This window comes from Perognathus longimembris, chromosome 5 (genome assembly GCF_023159225.1).
Source record: "Perognathus longimembris pacificus isolate PPM17 chromosome 5, ASM2315922v1, whole genome shotgun sequence".
NCBI lineage: Eukaryota > Metazoa > Chordata > Mammalia > Rodentia > Heteromyidae > Perognathus > Perognathus longimembris.
In genome coordinates, this window is record NC_063165.1 from 1,186,056 (window position 1) to 1,209,887 (window position 23,832).

Below are 23,832 nucleotides of genomic sequence, written 5' to 3' on the forward strand. Positions count from 1 at the left end.
TCCCGGGGCGCAGTCGCCTCCCAGCCGCACGGCCTCGTCCCGGGCGCAGCGTCTCCGCGGCAGGGCACCCGCGCCCTCCCCGCGGCGTGGCCTCCGGGCCGGGGCCGCGCTCCCCGCCACGCGGCGCAGCCCTCGCGCCGCCCGTCCACCCGCGGAGCCGCACGGCGCACCGGGGACGCGGCCCGCCGGGGCGCCGCGGCGCCGACCGCCCGTCCTCCACGCGGGACGCAGCCGGCGTCCCCGCCGCCGCCCGGGCCCCGCCGCCCCGCGGCCGCCCCGCCGCGCAGCCCGGGCAGCCGGGGTCGGGGTCCGCGCCCGGGCGGAGCTCGGCGGCCTCGGCCACCTGCCCCGCGCTTACATAAACGCCGCCGCCGCCCGCGCCCCCGCCGCCTCACCTCCGCGCGCGGCACGCCCGCGGCAGCCCGCGTCCACCCCGGGCGCTGCGCTGCGGCGGGCTCCGCCGGCCCCGCCGCCCCGGCCAGGCGCCCCCCGCCGCCGCCGCCTCGCCCGCCGCCTCGGCCGCCGCCTCAGCCGCCGCCGCCGCCTCAGCCCCGGCGACTCTGCCGCGGCTGCAGCCTGGCGCCCGCGGCTCCGCCCCCTCCGCTGGCCCCGCCCCGCCCGCGCCGCGGGCGCGCGCTCGCGGCAGGGGCGGGGCCGCGCCGGACGCCGACGCGCGCGCGCCCGCGCCTCCCCGAGGCCGCGCCGCCTCCCGGACCCCGGCCCGCCGTGCGGAGCCCCCGCTTGGCGTGGGCGGGGCGGGGAGTCGCGGGGGGGCCCCGGGGGACCCGAGCGTGACCCGGGCCGTGCGCCCGCCCGCCCCGCGTCCCCCTCCCCTTCCCGGGGGAGGCGGCGGGGGCCCCGCACGCGGACGGCGCTGCGGCCCGGTCCCGCCCGCTGGGCGCGGGGAGGATGCGGCTGCGCGAGGCGGGCCGGGCAGCACCTGCTCCGGGCCCTGCGCGTTCCCGCGCCGGCCTCGAGCCCCCCGCCCCCCGGGTCTGTGAGCCGCACCGTCGCCTCGCCTCTCGGAGCGCTCGCCACTGTCAGGGGCCCGAACCGCCGGCGCGCGCCCGGCTGGCAGGGCTGCCCACGGGCGGGCGCGCCTAGAACTGCGCCTGCGGGCTGTGGCGCCCCCCGCACCGCCCGCCCCCCGCGTGCTCGGCCCCCAGCACCGCGGGGACTCAGTCAGCACGCGGGGGGCGGGCTTTTATTCTCCATTTCGGGGAGGGGGAGGGGGAGGAGGGGAGGGGGAGGGGGAGGGGGAGGAGGGGAGGGGGAGGGGGAGGAGGGGAGGGGGAGGGGGAGGGCCCTGGTGCACACACTGACCCCACACGCCAGACCCCAGGGGCGCCCGCCGACCGCCCAGCAAAGCCGAGGCTGCGTGCGCAGGCCTGCGGGGCCTCCTCCTCCCGGGGTCAGCGGGGCCGCCCGCGCCCCCGACCCCGGGGCTTGGCAGCCGGGGCTGGGCTCCCTTCCGGAGCTTCCTCAGCCGCCCCGTCACGGAGGCCCTGGGCAGACGCCGTGGGGGTGCCCCCCCCAGGCCGGCCCCACCGGTCCTCGCCCGGTTCACTTCGGCTCGGGGGGTGCCGGGGTTTGGCCTGGCGCGCGCCCCCAGGCGCTCTGCCCGGCGCCCCGGCTCCCGCTTGCACGCCGGTCGTCTCGAGGGCGTCCATTCCTCGCCCGGAACCACGCGTGGACGAGGCCCTGACGGCCGCGTGCCACCGCAGCCAGCCGTGGGGACAGGGTGTCCGGAGCCCTGCCGGGGTCCGCCCGGACCGAGCCCGGACGGCGGGCGTGGGCGCCACGCCCGACGGTGGGTGAGCTGCCCCGCGAGCCCCGGGCCCGGGCCCCCTCGGCCTCCAGCCCTGCCCGGCTGCGTCTCCTGGTCGGCCCGGGAGCCGGTGCGAGCCGCTGACGCTCTGCGAGGCCCGGGTGAGCGGCGGGCGGGACGGGCGTCCGCGCCGTGTTACCACGCGGCTCTCCGGGTGCGGGAGCGGAGCGCGCCGGGCCCCCGCCGGGGGCCCCCGCCGGGTCCGGCCGAGTCCTCGCACGCGCGAGGCCGAGGGCGGGGCGCGGAGGGGGCGCGGGGAGCGCGGCCCGCTGGCTGGGCGCCGACCGCGCGGGCCAGGGCCTTTGGCGGGGCGGGGGCTCCCACGGACTCGAAGGCGTGGCGAGGACCTCGGCCGGGCGTCCCCCGCGCGCAGCCCGGACCCCACCCTGGGGTGCCGGAGCGGGCCCCGTGTCTCCTCAGGGGGTGCTGCCGGCCGTGCGGGCCTGGCGGGGTGCGTGCGCGTGTGCGTGCGCTCGCGGGCCGGCGGGGAGCACGGCGGCTCCCGGGAGAGGAGGAAACGCCTCGCCGGTGATGCTCCCTGCCGGCCCCGCGGGTGGAGCCGGGTGGCCATTTTCCCCTCCGGCCGGGCTACCTGCGGAACTGCGCGTTCCCGCCCCGGTGGAGCGGCGCGCCGCCGCCGGCTCTCGGCTGCCGGAGGCGGAGGAGGCGCCCAGCCCGCCCCGTCCAGCTGCGCACACACACCGGGCTCTGATACAGGATGGCCGTGCCCAGTGCTCACAGGCACAGTGCCGCCGGCATGGCGTGCGCCCCGTCCTCCAGGGAGCTGGCCGCAGGTCACAGTGGCGGCCGGCAGAAGGAAGCTTGGCCTGGGCACGGGGATGGCGCTCGCGGTGACCACTCCGGCCTTTCCTTGCCGGGCCTGCGCGTGCGGCCATCTCCGTCCTGAGCTGCAGAGCACGCTCCCGCCTGCTGTGCCGAGGCCGCCGGCTGGGCTCGCCGCACACCCTGTGGTCGGCACACCCCTGTGCCAACCAGCTCCAGGGGGCCGGGCTGGGACCGGGGCTCCCACCACCACCCCGGGACAACCTCAGCCTTGTCCTTTTAGAGTTCACCCCAGGACCTTGTTGGAAAATGCCCATGGCATTGCACCGCATCACGAAGCTCCACCTGCTTGAGGAAGGGCCCTGAGGAGACTTGGACATCGCAGTCTGGATTGATTTGCTCCTCCAGAAGCCAGAAAGAGGGGCTGGGGATGCGGCTTAGTGTCTAGCATGCACAGCTCCGAGTTCAACTCCCAACACCACAGAAGTATCTTTGACGAATCAGAAAGGAAATTGCCCGCACGCGGTCACTGGTGCACTAGAGGATGTTCATTTCAGACATCATTTTTTGTGGGTTTTAGTTGCAAAGCATGACATTCGAGTGGCAAAAGCCAGAGGGTCAAACCATCCCTCGGGTCTCCACCCCTGGCACGCTGCCAGCCTAGCTCACGTGTGCGGCATCTGGTCCACCCCCCGTGCCCGCAGGACATCTCTGGGTCCCGGGGTCCCGAGACGGACGGGAAACGCCACGCCCGGCACCCGGCACACACCTCCCAATCCTGGCTCAAGACGGCAGTGGAACTCCAGCTCCCTCGTCACACTGGAAGCCGAGAGCTGCCAGACAGTCGTCCTGAGCGCTGGAAAGGCTGAAACTCAGAAGCCGGGGGGGCGGGGGGGGGGGTGTTTCCTCACCTGCTGTCAGGATGGAGCCAGGGCAGTGGGGCAGGTGACAACGCAGTGGCCTCTCAGGGCCTCTTGCGGTATCCTGTGCTCAGGCGAGCCACGAAAGTAGGAAGGACAGCTGAACAGCTGGCTTTCTGGCTGCTCCAAGTCTGGGGGAAGATGGCACCAGGGTGCCAGGCTTTGGCCCAGTTGGGGCCAAAGTTGGCAACAAGCATGGACATTGAAGCTGGGCAATACAGCCAGGCTACCTGGTCCCTGTGGCACTGGATGATGACTGGCCACTGGGCTTGGCGGTGGGGGCGGGGGATGGGGTGGGATGGGAATCCCTCCCCCCCCACTCTGCCTGCCCCTGGGGGAGGGCACGGTGCTCTGCTGAGGTGGAGGGAGACGGGAAGAAGCCACGTCCTCTCAGCAGTGCTGAGCACACACCTGCCTCGTGGCGGCCACGGTGGACACTGCCTGCCACCTTGGTGTTCAGGCAGCCACGGTGGACACTGCCTGCCACCTTGGTGTTCAGGCGGCCACGGTGGACACTGCCTGCCACCTTGGCGTTCAGGCGGCCGAGGAAGGAGGCTGGCAGAGCCTGAGCCACATCGCTGGGCCGCCCGAGAGCCGCGAAGAGGAAGAGCTCACCAGCCACGGAAAGGAAGGGCTGCGAGAGGAAAGGGGGCCTGGGACCCGGAGCTGGAGGCTGCAGGGTCAGGACTGGGCAGGAGGGGGGCGCTCAGACGGGCGCTCAGACAACTCCCAGACACGCGGTTCCAGAGCAGAGATGCGCCCGGGAACGAGGACAGGTGGAGAAACTGCAGCCTCGAGAGGCCGCTGTCCTCCGCCTGGCTCCCCCAGGAATAGGACTTTAACATTTTAAAAGTCCACATGGGAAGGGAGGACAGCGTGCGGCTACCTCAGGACCTACGTGAGTCTCGGCGGCATCCGGCTTGTGTGGGGTTTAGAAAAACCGAGCCTAGAAGAGGGGCTTCCTCCTACGAGCCACCCAAAACAAGCACCGACTCTGAAGGCGGCGTTCCCTGGGTGAGGGAGAAGGCAGGAGAGCTTGCCTCTGCCCCACCGGCCACGGACATCCTGACCCACAGAGCAATGATTACAGTAGATACGGTTACCTAGGCAGGGAAATTTAAATCTACAGCTAACTTCTCAATAAAATCAAACACGATTGCTGAGTCTAAAGTTGGCACGCATGCACCCAAAATTATTTCTGTACACCAGCAACAAATATGTAATTTGGAAAAATAATATTGCTTATAATAGCAATAAAAGTACGAATTAAAAATAAACCTAAGAAGTAGATGATCTTTAGGGAGGAAACGTATTTTTAAAAATTAATGAAGGAGCAACTGAAGGCGGAGACATACCTCTTTAATTGATAAGAAGACCTTGGAATTGTCAACATTCACCTTTCCCAGATTACCTAGAGTTAATGGAAGCTTTGAAAATACCTTAATAGGATTTTCAAAATGCAACCTGAGTGACTGCAAAATACATAATGGAAGGCAAAAGACCCAGGACAGGCTGAGACGCTCCTGAGTAAGATTTACACCACAAACTACCCAGACGAACCCCCGAGTTACAGCAAATAAGACCATTTGTCCCTGACCTGAGGGAAGGCAGGTGAACCCAAGAAAATAGATGCGCACGTGCTGATACGTGCAGGGGTCGCTGCGCATGGAGGGTGAGAGACGGCTTGGGAAGTGGGGACTCTGACCCCGGAGGGGGAAGGTGGGGGTCGGGCTGCGCCTCACACCATGCACGAAATCCCATTCCAGATGAGCAGGGTGCGCTCAGGGTGTAGGCGGAGGCTCAAGGCCTTCTTTTTATTGTGACTAAATTTTAAAGAGCAGTTCCACACGTCAGACTGTGAGGACAAGGCCTCTCGACCAATGTCGCCCTCCCGCCATCCCCGGCCTTTCCCCATCCAGTGAGGGAAGGGCTTCGAAAGATACAAACACTGCTGACCGAAAGATACAAGGTGAACAATTTGGTTCTATTAAAATTATCCAATGATCCAATAAAGGAACGACGCACAAACAGGGAGAGGGTTTGTATGGGGATCTATCTGTCAGCTCACAGAGGATGGACAAAGGACACAGCAGACATTTTACAAAAGGAGAAACATGCGTGGCCAGCAATCAGGTGGGAAGGTGCCAGCTTCAGGGAGACACAACACGGGATCACAGGAAGAGGCCCTTCCCCCACCAGGCTGGCAAAGAATGGTGACAGGTGGCGGTGGTATGTGTTGGAAAGGACGGAGCTCCCCAGATTCTCCTCACATTATTTCACATATCACCTTTTGGTAACTTACGTGGCATTTGTATTTAAGTGCATTTTTTTTTGTCCAGTACTGGGACTTAGACTGAGGCCCTGAGCACTGTCCCTGGCTTCTTTCGGCTCAAGGCTAGCACTCTGCCACCTGAGCCACAGCGCCACTTCCGGCCTTTTCTATATATGTGGTGCTGAGGAATTGAACCCAGGGCTTCGTGTATACGAGGCGAGCGCTCTACCACCAGGCCATACTCCCAGCCCTTAAGTGCAAATTTTAAAAGGAGAATGGGCAAGGTGAACACCAGGCAGGGAGAATTCCAACCGGATGTGCAGATTGAGAAAGCGGGGGTACGAGCGCGGGAACTCTCACCACACCGTGGGAGACACCTACCGTCCCGGGCCAGGCCGACTTCACAACTCTGCCTTCCTCCCGGCTGAGCAGGAGACTGCTTGGCATCCCTGGACTCCTTGGGGGGGGGTGTGACTCCCTGGGGGGGGTGACTCGGGGGGGGGCGTGTGACTCCCTGGGGGGGGGGGCGTGTGGCTTGAAAGCTCCCACCGCCCGGGAGCGGGAGAATGGAGAGCCGAGCCGGGAGAGGCCCGCTAGTCTCCATCCTTCTGCAAGGAAGTCGCAGGTTATTTTTTTTCTTTCTTACAGATGTTCCCGGCATACCTGGCCACAGATTTGTCAGGTAGATGTGTCACAGATACCTTCCTTTGCTCTGTGGCTTGCTTTTCCATAAGCCTAATTGCCTCTTGATAAACAGGAGTTCTTCATTTCGGTGTGGTCCAACTGGTCGGTCTTTTTCCTTATTATAATTAGCGTTATTTGTGTTCTGTGTGGAAAACCTCAGGCAGTGCACAGTCATGAAGCTTGCTCCTGTTATCTTCTAGGAGGTGCGTTGCTGGAGATGTAGACGAGCCGCCATCCACCTGGAATTGCCTTATCTGTATGCTGTGAGGTAGGGATTAGGATTCCGTTTGTAGATGTTTCTATTTAGTGTCCAACTGACCAGCATCACTTAGGTGAATGACAGCCCCTTCCTTCCCACTCCTTGGTGGTACCTTCTCATCATCAATCAACTTGTCTGTGTGTGCATGGGGCTGGCTTTTTCCTGGACTATTTTTGGGGGTATCCTGGCATACCCCAATACTAATACTTGCTGTCTGAACCACTGTCTGAAGCCATAGAGTAAGCTTTTCCTTGGGGCCCCATGCTTGCTAGGCCAGTGCTAGCCTAGTGCCAGTCTAGCCTGTGCCTTACTTTGCTTTAGTTATTTCTTTGCGCCAGGTTGGGCGTTGGCCCAGGATCCCTCCCTATATCAGTCCCCAGAAGAGTCGAGATCACAGGTACAACCACTGCAACCAACTTGTCCATTGAGATGGAATCTCACAACTCGGCCGGTGCTTGCTTTTAACCGTGATCCTCCTACTTTCTGCCTCCCCCACAGCTGGAATCACAGACTTGAGTCACCTCATCTCAACATTTAAGTCTTGATTTACACAGTCATCTTCCAGGTTCTTCAAAAGTTTTCTTGTCTATGTGGGTATTTTGCATTTCTATAGGGCTTTGCATTGGCTTATCATCTTCCTTCAAACTCTGCTAGATTTTTAGTTAGAATTATGAAGTTGTACACCCACTTAGTGATAATAGTTTCATAATATTGAGTGTGCCATTCATGTTTATCCCTGCTTTTATTTGTCGTCTTCTTCAAAGGTATTCCATACACACTTCATTCAAGTTATTCCTAGGTATTTGATGCTGTGGATGATCAAATAAAGTGTTCTCAGGTTTTATTTTGTCACCTCAGGCTTTTGCTTTGTATAGAATAATTTGATTTTTGTATACTGACCTTATTATACTCGGCCATCTTCCTGGATTCACTTAGTAATTTCGGTTGCTATCCATAGATACTCCTAGATGTTTGTCTGTGCCTGACTCTTTCCTTTCTTCCATCCTGATCATTTTTTCCTTTCCTGCTCTTTTCTTGGCTTGCTTCACTGGCTCAGGCTGCCAGGCCATGGACAGAGCCGGAGCCTTCTCTTGCTGCTATCCCAGACTCGCCGGAATTCGTGGCTGCGGGGATTTTCTTAGTCAGACGTCTCCCAGAGGTAGGAAAGCTCCTTTCTGTCTTCGCAATGTTCCTTTTCATGAATGCATAATGGAAATTATCACTTGTTCCTTCTGGCTGTATCAGAACGACGGTGTGATGTTTCCATTCCCTTCGTTAACATGGCGAATCTCATTGACCAGAGTTCTACTGTTCAACCAACCTGGCTCTTCAAGAGGAAGTGGGGCAGGAGCGGGCTCTGCAGACAGTGCGGCTTCCTCCCGCCAGCCCCTCCCTCTGCCCAGCTGCCCCCCAGCTTCTCCCTCGCACTTCATGGGCCCGTCGTGGAGGAGCGAGAGCGGTGATGAGGTTGCAGGGCTTCGCTGCTGCCGCTGCTGGCCTGGGCTGGCCTGCAGGGCCCCGCACTGGACGCGGAGGGCCTGCCCGGGAGGCGAGAGGCTCGGCAGCCTGGTGGTCTGCGGATCTCACGGAGGCAGCTTCGGCTGGTGAGGACAGGCCAGTCACTGGACAGGGCTCCCTTCCTTGGGTTTCAGTTTTCTTGTCAGGTCTGTTGATTCGTGTGTCAACAAACTATGAGATATGTCTTAAAGCGTATAAAAATAAAAGATCAGGGCTGGGGATATGGCCTAGCGGCAAGAGTGCCTGCCTCGGATACACGAGGTCCTAGGTTCGATTCCCCAGCACCACATATACAGAAAACGGCCAGAAGCGGCGCTGTGGCTCAAGTGGCAGAGTGCTAGCCTTGAGCGGGAAGAAGCCAGGGACAGTGCTCAGGCCCTGAGTCCAAGGCCCAGGACTGGCAAAAAAAAAAAATAAAAAAAAATAAAAAAAAAAAAAGATCAGTGTATTGACAAGCCCGTGAGTCACGGTGGCTCAGAGCCCCTCACCCGCCCCTGGCGGGGCGGGGCGGGGCGGGGCGGGGCGGTGTCGCTGGAGAGGCCTCCGCCTGCCGGGCAGGTGTGCTGGATGGACTCACCACCTCTCAGCAAACCACTCAGGCAGGACTCATTTTTGGCCTCCTTGTTTCAGGATGGAGGCCAGGGGGCCACGCCTGTGGCGGCAGGACCGAGTGCCCGGCCTCCACAGTGGGCGAGGGCAGCCGGGGGCCCGGGCTGGCCGCATCCGTGTAGGGCGGGCAGTGGGCCGGGGCCTCTGCAGTGGGCGAGGGCAGCCGGGGGCCGGGCCGGCCGCATCCGCGCAGGGCAGGGCGGGCCAGGGCCTCCACTCCGGGCAGGGCGGGCCGGGGCCTCCGCTCCCAGCTCCATAGCCGCATTCCAGAGACATGAGAGCAGCCGGGCCGTGCGGACGTTTGCATCACATACATACACAGGCCTACCTATTTTTGCTTTCTAGAATTCCACTGCTATTTTTGGTTGAATATAAAGCCTAGACTATTTCCCAAAATGGAAAAACACTTTTTTTTTCTTTGACTTGTAATGTTTCTGTTGTATTCAGTCTATGTGAACAGGCCCCCATGAGCCCTGTCCGCGTCTTCCAAAGAAGCTGTCTGTGTGCGCGCGCGCGCACACACACACACACACACACACACACAGATGGGCAGCAGCTATAGGCACCACACACAGAGCGCTTTTTTTGTTTTTTTTTTTTTTGCCAGTCCTGGGCCTTGGACTCAGGGCTGAGCACTGTCCCTGGCTTCCCTTTGCTCAAGGCTAGCGCTCTGCCACTTGAGCCACAGCGCCACTTCCGGCTTTTTCTGTGTATGTGGTGCTGAGGAATCGGACCCAAGGCTTCATGCGTGCTAGGCGAGCACTCTACCACTAGGCCACCTCCCCAGTTCCACAGAGGGCTTTCTTAAGCCCTGCTGCATTATCTAGCTCTTTATCTGCATTTGACGTGGTCCTAACAAGTGGAGCTGAGTGAGGGCATCTGGTGGACCCCCAGCTCCACAGTGAGTGGAGGGAAGCCCTGCACCAGGGTGCCAGTCGGCGGGCCCCCCCCCCCCCCCCCGCCCCGCATGCCTCTGGTGGAATGGGGAGGGTGGAGAGGAGACGGCAGAGGAGGAAGGGAAGGGTGACACTGCCCTTCCCTCCTGGCTCCGGGACGTGTGGGCACACGCATCCGCCTGCCTGAAAGAGGATGGGGGGTGCTCCCTAACCCAGCGTCTGCTAAGGCCAGGTGTGCCCGCGGGGCTCTGACCCTCCTGTGCCCGGCCCCCATCAGAGCCCGCTCTCGCTGGGGGGGCGGGCCTGGGCTTAATGATGGGAAGTGCTCCTCGGACGTCCAGAACTGTCAGCGCAGCGGTTCCTCTACCTCCTTGAAGCAGATTCACCAGAAAAGACAGCCCTGCCTGCGGCCCTGGCGGCGCCCGGCCACACCCGGCCCCGCAGCCCAGGGGGCCCGAGCTCTTACCACGCATCAACTCACGGCACGGACGCACAGTCCACACCGCGGCAGCACAGCAGCCCAGGGCGCTGTGACTTCTGACAGACACAGACGCTCGAGCCCGGCGGCCAGCTAGAGCAGCCTTCCCCCGCGGCCAGGGGCGCTCCCAGCCCCTCGGGGCCCCCCCGGGGCCTCCCCCTTTCCGCTGAGCTTTTAGCGGGCGGCACCGTTTCCCCCAAGAAGGATGGCGTTGGTTTGTGCTCGTTTCGGGAGGAATGGCGCCTCGACAACGTGGAGCCTTCGGGCCCGTGGCCGCGGCGGGTGCCCCGTCTGTTCACGCTGCTGGAGCAAAACGCCAGAAGCACTGTTCACCGCTCCGCGTTCAGGAGGCCGGGGCTGGGGGGGGGGCAGACGCGGGGCTGGGGAGTGGCCCCTCGCTCCGGCCTTGTTCTCTTGGGCCCCTCTGTCCTGGGAACCCTGCGGCCCTGTCCACACCCCCTCCCGGAGCGGTGGGGACGTGGATGCACGCTTGCAGGAGCGGGGGACAGCCGCACCATGCTGCTACCCGCTTATTCGTGGGGGCTGACGTGTTTCCTTGGCTGTGTATTGCAACCTTTAGGGCAGAAGTCCTGCACATCTTTTAAAGTGATTCCTAAGTATTTTGTGCTTTGTGTTGCTACTATAAATGCTTATTCTTTCTTCCTCCCTCCCCCCTCCTTCCGTCTTTCTTTCTCTCCCGCTCTCTGCTTTCACAGTACTGGGGATTGGACTCAGGATTGCCCTTTCCAGGTATAACCCGAGGTGGTCCAAAGCCTCGTCCTCCTGCTCCGCCTCCTGAGGGCTGAGGTTAAAGGCGTGCACCGCCCCGCACCCCCTCCACCGCGCTTGCAACTGATTCTGCAGCTTGGCTTTGTATTTCTTGGGCCTTGCTCTATTCACTTACTAATCCTAGTAGGTTTTTGTACATCACTTAGCATTTTCTACAATTATGCCCCAAACCGTATTGTCTGTCCACAGACATAGATTTTCTTCTGTCTCCTGGGTTTCTTTTCTCCTGCCTTATGCGGGCCAGGACCTGTACACAGCCCCGCAGAGTCCTCCTCCGTGCCCCACGCCAGGACCTGTGACACAGCCCCGCAGAGTCCTCCTCTGTGCGCCATGGCAGATTCAGGGGCCCCGGGAACACCGAGGTGGGGCCCGCCCATGACTTTGTCCCGAGGCCCCTCTAGCAGGAAGCAGTGATGTCCCAGGGAGCTCCGCCCACCTGCCGGGTGATGTGGCCTTAGTCCTAAATGAGCGGTTTCCATGTGTCAGGATACCAGTCCCTCAGCCGCGGTCGATGTGCCACAAGCATTCTCCCCGCGTTTCTCAGATGTGTCCGGCGTCATGGTTTTCTTGGCTATTCCAGCACTGTGTACTCATATTCATAGCCACCTTTGCTCTGAGTCACGGTGCTGCTGTTGTCTGAGGCCAGGTGGCGGGAGCACCCCGTCTCCGAGCACTTGGATGACTTCATTTCCCACGCTAGGCCAGCCTCCACGGGAGGCCGCCCGGGCTGCCCGCCAGGTGTTCGGAACCCGCAGTGCGTGTGCGTTCCTCCGTGAGAAAGGAGCGGATCCCAGCTCTGGGCGGGGAAAGCGAGCCGCAGCCTGCAAGTTACAGCTCTGAGCTTCATAGGCCCTAAAAATAGCTCCACTTTGCATCTCCTGCCGGCCGGTGTCTTGCAGAGAGGCCGCTTTCATGTGAGGGTTTCCGGGGCGGCGATGGCCCCACGGAGGCTGCCTGGTCCCCTTTCCTTTCATTCTCTCCAGCTCCGCCACCTCCCCCACATAGAAGAAACCAGAAGGTTCAGGAAGGGAGATCAGCCTCTGCCCCACCTGCCCTCCGTGTCAGACTTTGAGTTTTGTCTTTTCACAATAAAGGTTTTCGTGACTTTTTCCCGCATGGCTAATTCCAGAGTCTAGTTATTTCAGGAGCCCAGAGATGGGAGCGAGATGACTCAGCTCCTCGGTGGGGAGGGGTTTCCTTAAAAGACTCCGCGGAGCTCCGCGCGCCGTGGCCCCCCACGCGCCCGCGGACGCCGGGCCGCGCGGCAGAGAGGAGACTGAAATATCTCGCCACCCATCCCGGCAGCTCTGCTTAGAACCCGAGCCGCTCAGCTGCCTCCCGCGGGGGAGGCCGGGTCGGTGGCCCCGGGACTGGAGCCCGGCGGCTGTGCCCCGGGGCGGGCACCGGCTGGCCTGGCCCCGTCCCCACGGCGCGTGGCCCTCTACAGGTGGGCTCCTCGCCCTGGGGAGCTGGGAGGCCCGCGCTTCAGCCCAGGGTGTCAGGGGCTCGGGGACAGCCGCTGGTCGGCTCTAGGAACCGAGACTCCCGGGGAATGGTGCAGGGGCGTTTCTGAGTGCCTACGCCACACATCTTTAACGGGGTGGATCTTTGGTTTTCTAGTTAGGTTAACGTTGGCTCAGCCATCAACAGTCCGGAAGACGCGGTGCAGAGGAAGGGTGGCCGCCGGCCCCCGAAGGCCCTGCGCTCTGCGCGAGTCTCTCTCGAGCTCCGGTTTTCCTTCGAGGCTTGCTTCCTCTCGGGCCCTGGGCCTGGCCAGCCGTGTTCCCCTAGGAGGGACAGGTGGCCGGTCCCCAGGCCGCCGCCGCCGCCGCCCCCAGACACGCAGCCCGTCTCCCTGCTCCGGGATGCTCGGCGTGGCTCCCTCGGGCGGCAGCGGCAAATCGATAGGTGCAAGCCGCTATCATAACGCCATCGAGTCCGGCACAGCCCACTGGGATCCGATGACGCAGCGACGTCCCAGGGACTTGTAAACTATTAATTCACCATTGGACGCAACGAATCGGCCACGGCGGCTTCATAAAGTTAAGGACATTTTCCACAAAAACAACACAGATCTGCTCCCTGGGCCCAGCCGTGGGACACCCCCCACGGGAGCCTCAGCCCCTTGGAAGCTGGCCGCACGACCGCCACGCTCCCGGGCGGGCAAACCCACGTGCTGAGGGGCTCTCGGCAGCCGGGCCCGCGCCGAAGGCCCCCGCGGACCCCAGCCCGGCTTCTGTCTGCCCGCAGCGGGGGCACCCCAAGTCCTGCCTGTTCCCGAGGGTCACTCACGTGACCTGTGGCCAAGGGCACCAAAATAGGTGCCCAGGCTTTTTTCTCCTCCTTTTGGGGGTACCGGAGCTTGACCTTGAGCCTTGCCGAGGCGCAGAGGGCACTCTGCCACGTGACCCAGCCCCTGGCCATTTTTGCTTTAGTTATTTTTCTTAGCAGGATCTCACATTCCTGCCGAGGCCAGCCTAGACTACTGTGGTCTTCCTAAATTCCAGGCCCTTTTCTGGGCACATCTGACTGGAGCCTGAGCTGGTCCGCTGCGCTAAGTACCTGTTGTATGCTCGGACATCCAGGACAGAATGTTCTGGAACTGCAGCCCAGGTCGGAGTGGGAGCACTGGCACAGAAATCCCTGTCCAGAGCCCAGGGAGGGTGAGAGCCCGGCAAGCGCGAGCCACGCTTCGTGGAGCTGCGTGAATAAACCCACCGCGCCGGGAAAGCAACGGCCTGGACGCGGGGTGGAGCGCAGAACCCGCTGGGAGCCCGCGCCTGGGGGCCGCGCGTGGGGGCCCCGCGTGGGGGCCCCGCGTCTGGGGGCCCCGCGTCTGGGGGCCGCGTCTGGGAGCCCCGCGTCTGGGAGCCCCGCGTCTGGGGGCCCCGCGTCTGGGGGCCCCGCGTCTGGGGGCCCCGCGTCTGGGGGCCCTGCATGGGAGCCCGGTGTCTGGGGCCCCGCGTCTGGGAGCCCCGCATGGGAGCCCCGCGTCTGGGAGCCCCGCATGGGAGCCCCGCGTCTGGGAGCCCCGCGTCTGGGAGCCCCGCGTCTGGGAGCCCCGCGTCTGGGGGCCGCGTCTGGAAGCCCCGCGTCTGGCAGCCCCGCGTCTGGGGGCCCCGCGTCTGGGAGCCCCGCGTCTGGGAGCCCGGTGTCTGGGAGCCCGGTGTCTGGGAGCCCCGCGTCTGGGAGCCCTGCGTGGAGCCCCGTCTGGGAGCCCCGCGTCTGGGAGCCCCGCGTGGAGCCCCGCGTCTGGGAGCCCTGCGTGGAGCCCCGTCTGGGAGCCCCGCGTCTGGGAGCCCCGCGTGGAGCCCCGGTGTCTGGGAGCCCCGCGTGGAGCCCCATCTGGGAGCCCCGCGTGGAGCCCCGCATGGGAAGGGCACTTCCCGGCAGTCCCAGTGGCCGGCGCGAGGCTGGCGAGTGGCACGTGGGACGGGGCAGTGCCGCACATCAGCCGCGACCCCGGGGGTTAGGGAGGCCGGCACGGAGCCCCCCACGCGGCTCCGCGGGGAGGTGTGGGGCTCCCCCCCCCCCACATTCAGGGGCCCGGGCACCGAGGGCTTTGTCTTCCTCCCTCCCCAAGGGACCTGCGGGGACCCGGCTGCCTCGCGGGCTGCCCGCCGCTAGGAGAGCGAGCGTCTGCACCGGACCCGAGCACGGGCAGGGGCTTGGGTGCTGCCTCCAGACCGGGGAGCCCAAATCCAGCCTTCCTCCCCTCTGGATGAGTAAGTACAGATGATGGAGCTACTTCACACAGAGAAACGTGGGGGAGACAAGGAAGAAATTAGGTCTAAAATGGAGCAGGGAATTCAGAGCGTTGCCTCCACCTGCTGAAGGGCAGACCACAGAAGAAAGGCTCCCCTCTGACCCCAGGCCCTGACCAATCAGAACCCCCCAGGCCCTGACCAATCAGAACCCCCCAGGCCCTGACCAATCAGAACCCCCCAGGCACTGACCAATCAGAACCCCCCCAGGCACTGACCAATCAGAATCCCCAGACACTGACCAATCAGAACCCCCCCAGGCCAATGAGAACCCCCCAGGCACTGACTACTCAGACAAGGTTGAAGTTTAGGATTCTGCCCAGCCAATCAGCATCTCCAAATACAACTCCTATAGCAATCCAGCATAAAGATGACCCGCCCGCCCGCCCAGAGGGCGCTATCGGAGCCTCCCTTACTCAACATGCTCAAGATGCAACCCTCTGTGCAAAATAAAACCAGATGCTTCAGCCTGGTGCCAATGGCTCACACCCATAATCCTAGAAATTCGAGAGGCTGAGATCTGAGGATTGTGGTTCAAAGCCAACCTGGTCAGGAAAGTCCATGAGACTCTTATTTCTAACAAACCAAAAAAACTGGAAGTGAAGCTGTGGCTCAAGTAATAGAGCACTAGCCCTGGGCAGAAAAAGTATAAGCAAGGGCATGAGTTCAGTCCTCAGTTTTGCCCAAGTGTGCACACATACCCATGTGCACACACACACACACACACACACACACACAAATTTTCTTTGACCTTCCATGCCTTTCTCCCTGTTTTCTGCCCCCTCCTAACAAATAAAAACATTTTAATCTCCCAAGTTACTGAAAGCATTCTCCATAGTGCTTTTCAACCAAAATGAATGCAAATATCATACAAATGTTCAAGATTTTCTCTCCAAAAAGAATTTTTGTGGCAACTGTTCGATATCTTTCAATGGCTTCCAGTTTTTTTAAATTTCCTGTTTCTTTTCCAATGTGTTCTTCTGTTTTTTAAAATGCTTTAAACCCTATACCGCTCTTCTCTGACCACATTTATTTTTCTAAATTCTTGTGTAATCAAATAGTGCATTTGCAGCTTGTACCAAAGGACACAAAATTACCTCAACCGAGAAGCTGCGGGACCAAGGTTTCCCGGATGGGTTGGCCTCTGGAGCAGCCCACAGAGCATGGCCAGAGCGGCCCTGCGGCTGTGCTAGCTTCTGCGGCCAGCTGCCTGTGCGAGGCAGGCCCTCTTCCACGAGGCCATCTTCCCAGCTGCCTGGGATGGCGGCTCGGGAAGTGGAGAGGCTCCAAGGAAGGAGAGGAGGCCATCTCCTCAGCCAGGCGGCTTCTGAAGGGCATTTGCTGGGAGGCCCTGAGTAGTCCTTACCTCCATGGCTGCTCATGTCCAGCTATGGTGTGTGATTTTTTTTTTTTTTTTGCCAGTCCTGGGCCTTGGACTCAGGGCCTGAGCACTGTCCCTGGCTTCTTCCCGCTCAAGGCTAGCACTCTGCCGCTTGAGCCACAGCACCGCTTCTGGCGGTTTTCTGTATATGTGGTGCTGGGGAATCGAACCTAGGGCCTCGTGTATCCGAGGCAGGCACTCTTGCCACTAGGCCATATCCCCAGCCCTATGGTGTGTGATTTGAGCTGCCCAAGCAGGCTGTGTCTGTGGAATTTTCCTTGGGAGCTCTTCTTGGGTATAACAGAATATCCTTGGCACACTGGGACTCGAACTCAGGGCTTTGCTTTCTTTCTCTGGCGAAGGTGGCCAGAGACCCCACCCAGGCCCGAGGAAGCAGCACCGTGGTTTCCACCAGCATGGAGCCCACTGGTCAGGCTGAGGACTTCACACACGATCGAATGTCTTCTGCAGAAACGTCTCCCGCGTTCGCCGCCCAGCCTCACGTCGGCCTGAACACACAAAAACAACTGTAAACTTCTGTCTTCCCGGGCTCTGCTGCGGCTGTAATTACAAAGTGGAAGTGGCTTCTGGCTATGGCTGCTGGCTCTGAGCTCTCAACCCCCTCGTTTTGGGGTGAATAATCCTAAAAACCAGCGGGAAAGGCATGTGCGCTGGTAACGCCTCCCGCGCCATGGAATTCTGCGTAAAATAAACAGCTACTATTTTAAGAACAATGTTGGATGTGCTTACTTAGACTTTAAATCCTAAATATTGTCTGGTTGTATAACACCGTGTTGGCCCGTGTCTGATGCCAGCCCCGGGGCCCCATGGAGAGCGGGGATTGGCCATCGTATGGGAAGGGCACCAGCCCGTCCCGTCCCGTCCTCTGAACTGCTGTCACCATCTCTCAATTCTCAGTAACATCTTTTAGCCCCTAGCCACAAACACAAGCAAATGCTATCTTCCCCCTCCTTTCTCCCTGCCACCCCAAACCACTGCTAGCTTGGTGACTTCTTTATGTACAGAAATGTATTGTTCTATATTCTTCACTCATTTATTTTGGCAGTACTAGAGTTTGAACTTAAGGCCTTGTGCTTGCCAGGCATGTACCCAATCACTAGAGCCATGCCCTGGCCCTTTCTGCTGTGTTTTTCTAATAGAGTCTCACTTTTTACTCAGGCTGGCCTGGAATGTGATTCCCCTATTTGTTTATATGTCCCATGAGGCTAGAATGAAATGTGTGTGCCACTGTGTCCAGCGTTTCCTTAGCTGAGATGGGGGAAGGGGAGGGTCTCATGAACTTCTTGCCCCGGCTATCTTCAAACTACAGTCCTCCATCTTCTGAGTATCTAGAACTACAGGCATGAGCCATGGGCCCAGATGACTCTATATTCTTTTGTGTATAGGGTAGGAGTGTGTGTGTGCGCACGCGTGAGTGCATGCACGCGCGCTGCTCCTGGGGTTTGAACTCGGGGCTTAGGCACAGTCCCTGAGATTTTTTTGTTCAAGACTAGCAACTTGAGTCACAACTACCACTTGACTCACAACTCCATTCTGGCTTTCTTGTGTATGTGTGGTTAATTGGAAGTAACAGTCTCACAGACTTTCCTGCCCAGGCTGACTCTGAACTGTGATCCTGAGTAGCTAGGATTACAGGTGTGTGCCGGGCTAAATCTATCTCCCGTGTAACCTCTTTTGCCCTCAAGCACGAGCTGCCTGACCTGCAGGTAGTAAGGCTGGAGCGAGGGTTACGTGAAAGCCTCAGAACCCGTGTGTGAACGCGAAGATGCCCTTCCTCCCCTTTGACTCACTGAGAACAAAGGCACGAGACACGTGGGCTCCTTCGGGGAAAGCTCCTTGGATTTCCGTTTAATAAGGGGAAGGGAAAATACATTTTTAGCAGTAATGATGGTGGGAAGGGGAGGGAGTTGGAGTGCCTAGCGAGGCACTAGCGATTGGCTAATGAGCTATCCGTCCAAGAGCGACACCCTAGGACCTCCTCCAAGGTTAACATCAAGTCCCATAGGGTCCCCATCCCCCTGGGTATGGCCAGGGCCAAGGTGGCACACGTGCTCACAGACGAGAGGCGGGGCTGGTCTAACTCCCTCTCCCGGTTCCGGACCCCGGAAGGGGGTAGGTGTGGCTAGCTTCCACACAGCCCCAGGGCAGGAGGAAAGGCATCATCTCGGGACCGCCCTCTCCCCCTCAATGCCAAGCTGAATCCCCAACAGGTGTGAGCTGCCAGCACCCCACAACTCTACATTCTTATAAGCTATTTTTAGACGCTTATCCTAGCCTTGGTTTTTGCACCCAGATGGATTCAGAGCTTCATGCCCATGCTTCTAATGAAGGTTTAAAGTTCATTTCTTAGTTGTGTGAAGAGCACCATCCTCGAGCTCGTAGGACTGGCACCCCCAAACCTTCGGGGTGTGAGTGCTTGTCAGTTGTTTCTCCACAGCAAGGCAGTTTAGCTGGGTATAGAATTGGGGTTCACCCCCCCCCCACCTTGCTCTGCCCAGAGCTGGTCCAAGGTCCTCTAGCATCCAAAGTCATGTGAGCGAGCCTAAGGCAAACTGAGTTTCCTTCTCGATATCCAGCTTGGTATTCTTACTGGGGAAGAAGCCCCGAGTGCCTTCATACAGACCACTTCTGTCCCACAAGGTCCCTGTGAGGGTGAGTGTTGGGGATTCGGCTTGGCCTTAAGGGGGGCAGGGCAACTAGGGCTCCCTCAGAGACGCTGCCCTTCCCCCAGCCCTGGGGCTGTGTGGAAGGTAGCCCCTCCCACCTTCCGGCTTCTGCCGGAAGAGAAGCAAAGCAGCCCCGCCTCTTGGCTCGGCCACGTGGGCAATGGCGGAGGCCCGGTCCTTGGGGGCTGTGGTCTTTGCCCATAGAGGAAGTCCCGTGACATCACCAGAAGGACAGTCCTTGTGGCCAACCAGTGGCCCCTCTCCTGTGCCCGCCTTTGGGGGTATATCTGTTGGCTCCTCATTTGAATAAATCAGAACGCCCCAGAGGCTTTCTCCGGGACTCCCACGAGCCCGTGTCTTTCCTTGGGCTGGCGGGCATGGGGTCTCGCAACCACACTGAGGCTACCTCAGGTCCCCACTTCCGCGACTAATCCCTACTGGCCAAGGGGACGTGAGAGAGCGAGAAAGGATCCCACACGGAAGAGACAGATAAGCCCAGGACCCCCTCCCACATAGATGGGGGGGTAGAGCGAAGCCCGGCAGGTGAGCACACCCAACGGGCACAGTCCCTGGTCAGAGACACAGGAGAGCGACCGCGTGAGACACAGCAAGGCGGCCCCGCGTGGGAGCCGGATACCAGGCCCTCACAGGCAGCGCCTGCAGGAGCCTCGATCCAGGACGCCAGTCTCCGGAACTGTGGGCATTCGTTTCCGGTGTTCCTAAGCACCTGCGTACGAGGCTGGCGTACGCGCGACGGCTCGCTCTGATCCAGGCTGCGTCCACCTGTGTGAAAACCCCACACAGCAGCGCGGCCGCTTATCTCCAATGCGCCTGAGGTCTGCTTGGGGAGCTAAGAGGAAGAGACCACCTCTGCAGGTTGGCCTACCGGGCGCTCAGGCCCCGGGCTCCTGTGCCCCGCGCACGTTCCTTGGAGAAGCTCTGCGAGGCGGGAGCTCTCGGCTGCCATGAGCTGGGAAGAGGTTGGCGAGCGCCTCTGGCAGGGTGAGGGGGGTGGCGGGTGTTTCCTTGCTCTTGGCTGCATCAGGATCTCTGCTGCCCGCTTTTGGTTGATGATGGGTTCTGTTCCCCCAGGCGGCTTCTGGTGGCTCTCCATGTGCCCTTCGTTCTCCGCTGCTTTGACTGATGCCCAAATCAGGGGTACCGCAGTGTCCTTTCTCCCCTCCTTCCAGTCCTTTCCTTGAAGCGGGTGCTTGGGGGAGGGGAGGGGACAAGGGGCAGCTTCTGGGAGTCCTCCGGCACCCGCTGTGGTTGGGGCAGCACAAGGGCAGCGGTCTTGTCCCCGGAACCTCGGCACACCCGCCTGGCCCCAGGATGACAGGGACCTCACGCTCACCGGGACCAGGACGTGGCCCCGCGACTTAGGAGCCTGGCCTCTGTTCTTTTGCTTCAGAATCATCCTGGGCTCTCAGAGGTGAGCAAATTAACCTTCAGGTTTTACGGCCACACTCGTTTTGGGCTCTGTAGGCATTACAACCGAACCAGCGAAGCTGCCTTTAGAGAAAGGTGCTCTCTCCCCTCCCGACAGCACACCAGTGAACAGGGGCGATTCAGCTCCACTCTGCAGAGCGAAGCCAGACAGAACACTCCAGGCTGGGAACAAACATTCGGGGGCCTTAAATTAATGGTGACCACAGCAAGCTGATGCTGCCTTAATTGCCACTTTCCCTGCCAGAAATAGAGGCTCTGGGCTGGGCCAGGGACACCAAGCCTGGAGTCCTCATGAAGTGAATGTCAAGGAACTTTCCAGAAGCCCTGGCTGGCTGGCTGGAGGCACTGGGCTGGTGGGGCGTGGGGCGTCTCTGCCACCCGCCCAGCTCCCCGCCGCGGAGCTTCCACACCTCCACCCCTCGCTCTGCAGCCAGAGTCTTCAAGCCTTTGAGGTTAAGCTTCAGGGAGCTCGTCCCAGACAAAAGCAGATCCCAGGGCAGAAATCAGGGAGGACCAGGGGTGCCTGGCCGGTCCCATAGCCCCAGGAAGACCCTGGGGGCCACGGACACGGAGGCTGGGGGGGGCGTGCCACGGGCCAGCGCCAGCCAAGGAGGCACAGGGGTGCTGTGTGCACAGTGGGGGCCACGGGGCGGTGGGGAGCCAGCTAAGTTCACGCCTGGCTGGATCTTCTTTTAGCTTCTCACCTCACGCCGAGGTTTTGTTTAGCCAGAGCCAAAAAGTGTTACTTAACCTCCAGCTTCTCCCGTCACACAGAGAAGGGATTTGCAACCTAATAAAGGGGAGACGAAAGCCAGGCCTGCCACCAACTCCTGCCATCACGAACGCTGTCAGCCAGCTCCGGCCGGCCGCACTCCGCCTCCCCCTCGGCCCCACAACCAGGCTGCCAGCACTTGGCTTCAACTTCGAAGAATGGGATGGGGGTCCTCGTGGGATGGGGGTCCTCGTGGCATGTGGAGGTTTGGAGGTCAGGGCTGCTCTGGGGTCTGGGTTCTGGGTAGTTAGCCCAGGACCAAGTAGTCGTTGCAGGCCAGTATTTGGAGGTGGAGGGCTGTTCCAATTCTGGGTTTTAGGTTGTAAATAAGGCTCTTTTGTAAATAAAACTCCTTCCTACCTTTAGTTTTGCCTCCATGCATTTTTCTCGCTCTTAGGTTAGAACAATCCAAGCAGACCCAAAGCCAGGCGGTACCTGTGCCCGCGACCCCTACAGGGCCTCCTCGTGGCCCCACTGCCCGTGAGGAGGCAACCTGGCTACTCAAGCCTGCTGCTCCTCAGCCCCTGCTGGACACCCCGGCTCTGGCCTCGGCCTTCGCAGCGGCTCCGGGGCCCTCCCGCGCCCATCCCCTGCTTCTGAGCACACTGGCCTCTCCCTTGCTCTCTGCACCCCAGGCAGCCAGCGCTGTGTTGTGCCAGAGCACTGTGTCGTGTGCTTCCCATTTCTGTTCTGTTCCTGATGCCTACAGGGCTGTCAGGCTGGAGTGCGTGGAGCCAGGGTTGGGTAAGGACCAGGAGAGGACAGGGCTGGGGACAGGGCTGAGGAAAGGGCTGGGTGGGGACAGGGCTGGGTGGGGACAGGGCTGAAGGACTCCTGGGACTCCTTCACAAGTAGGCCGAGGGGCATGGGAGGAAGAAGGGAGCCTGGACAGGCTCCTGGGAGCGGTTGAGGACATCCTGAGTAACAGGGAGGTGCAGCAGGCTGCCTCTGGGAGCAAGGAGGGTCCCGATGCACAAGGGGTGTGTCCATCCTGAGCCAAGCCCAGCAGGTGCTTGAAGCCTCCCCCAGACCAGCCCCAGGCAGGGGCAGGGGCATCGTCACTGTGTCCATGCCCAGACAGCAAGCACTCAAAGGACAAAACACGTGCCAAGTGCAGGAAACCACCAAAGCCCCTCTTGTGGGCCTAATCTGGTAGCCCTTGGGGGCATGGCCAGCAGCTGCTGGGGCGTGGTCTGTAGCCATTGGGGGCGTGGCCCGGCAGCTGAGCAGGGGCTGGGGCAGAGCCCCACTCAGTTCTGTCCATTGCTCAGGTGCTGTTACCAAGCAAGGCCCTGACCACAGTTCAGTGACCACCGCGGCCGGGGCTCCTCACACAGGCCCAGGTCTGAGGCACCATCTGAGGTCAAGTCTGTGCCGGGCTGGCCTGCGGGGTGCCCAGCTTCCTATCGGGTGGGCAGGGGTCCCTGCAGAGGCTCCTCCAGCGGTGCCCTCTCCTGGACAGGCATGGCAGGGAACCTGCCCCACCCTGGCCTCCTGTGGAACCTCAGCCTGGCTCTCCTGGGCTGAGACCTGGCCTTGGGGCTTCCCTGCAGGACGTCCTGGAACTGCCCCGGCCGTGGGCACAATGCCCGAGGCTGGCATGAGGTCCAGGGACCGAGCTTTATCTTAGCATTAGACCCTCTTAGATCAAACGTTGCATTCCCGAAGCTAAAAATAAGCGTGGAAGCCGACATTCCCTAAGACGCGGACGTCCTAGCCAAGACTGTGGCTGCAGGCGCTTTTGGAGCTGCGCTCAGACAGGAAGGCAGAGCGTGCCCACTCCCGGGGGACGGCGGCCGGGGACCCTCGGCTCTGCCAACTCTCTTCTCCGGTCCCTCCCTGTGTCCGGCACTGGGGCTCCGGGCAGCGGCGCATCCTCAGATGCAGGCAGCCTGGTGTCACCCCAATCCCCGGGCCCAGGCCACGGCACCAGTGCTGCCGTAGGTCTGAGGAGACGTTGAGAACCCCGACGCTTGGTGGGGGTCTCTGTGACCGAGCCCAGGGACAGGGGCCCGGCCACCAGGCCTTCTGCCCCGCAGTGCACCCTCCATGCGGGGCGCAGGGACGGGGACCCCTCCCGCCCACCCCGGGGGTGGGGAAGGAGGTGCCTCTGCGTCCCTGGCTGCCCAGCCCGGCACAGAGCGGGGAGGCAGGAGAGGAGGGAGAGCCCACGCCGCGACGCGGGCGCCCCTGCCTGTCCGTGCTGTTGGCGGGCGCCTCCCTTGCTGATGCACGCGTGGGGACGCGGGGACCCGTGAAAAGGGCGTCAGTAGATCGCCACAGACGGCTTCCCCTCGGCCACCGTCCTCTGAGGTCCTCACGGCGGGCGGGGCCCCTCCGCAGGGGTGCGGCGGACGCAGGGCCAAGGCCAGCCCCGTCCAGGCCCTCGCCGCCCCCCAGGACGGACGGGGGCCGCCGGCTGGGAGCCGTGCCCCGCTGCGGCCCGGGCGGCCTCGTTTCCGAGCCCGTCTTCTGCCCCTCCGCCGAGCCCCTGCGCGGGGCGGGCCGAGCGGGAGCGCTGCCCCAGGGCGCCCGGGGCGGTGCGGCTCCCGCTCCCGCCGCAGAGGAGAGCGCGTCCTTGGAGCGTCTCCCCTGCTATAAATACACGTTTGAGTCAGAAAATCAAACGCTTCCAGCCCCGCAGCGGCCGCTCCCGGAGGCTCTGCGCAGCCTCGGGGGCCAGGCGCTCCCTGTCCAGCGCGACCTACTTTCCCAGCCGGGCGACGCGGACATGGAAAATGGT

The 23,832-nt window shown here is 61.6% G+C and overlaps 2 protein-coding genes across 2 annotated transcripts in view; both read right to left on the minus strand.

The window, feature by feature from the left end:
- The window catches only part of Adarb1 (adenosine deaminase RNA specific B1), a 108,143-nt gene extending 107,708 nt beyond the window's left edge, over window positions 1-435 (minus strand). The window contains exon 1 of the mRNA XM_048346091.1: window positions 396-435. The gene's annotated coding sequence lies outside the window, so the exon portion shown is untranslated. The remainder of the gene's footprint in view (window positions 1-395) is intronic.
- Window positions 436-12,672: 12,237 nt separating this feature from the next.
- Window positions 12,673-14,045, minus strand: LOC125351572 (proline-rich protein 2-like). The gene is made up of 4 exons (XM_048346428.1): window positions 13,775-14,045; window positions 13,599-13,679; window positions 13,206-13,333; window positions 12,673-12,954 (listed from the first exon to the last, which is right to left on the minus strand). Exons 1-4 carry the CDS (start codon window positions 14,043-14,045, stop codon window positions 12,673-12,675), a joined length of 762 nt encoding a protein of 253 aa, XP_048202385.1.
- Window positions 14,046-23,832: the final 9,787 nt, after the last annotated feature.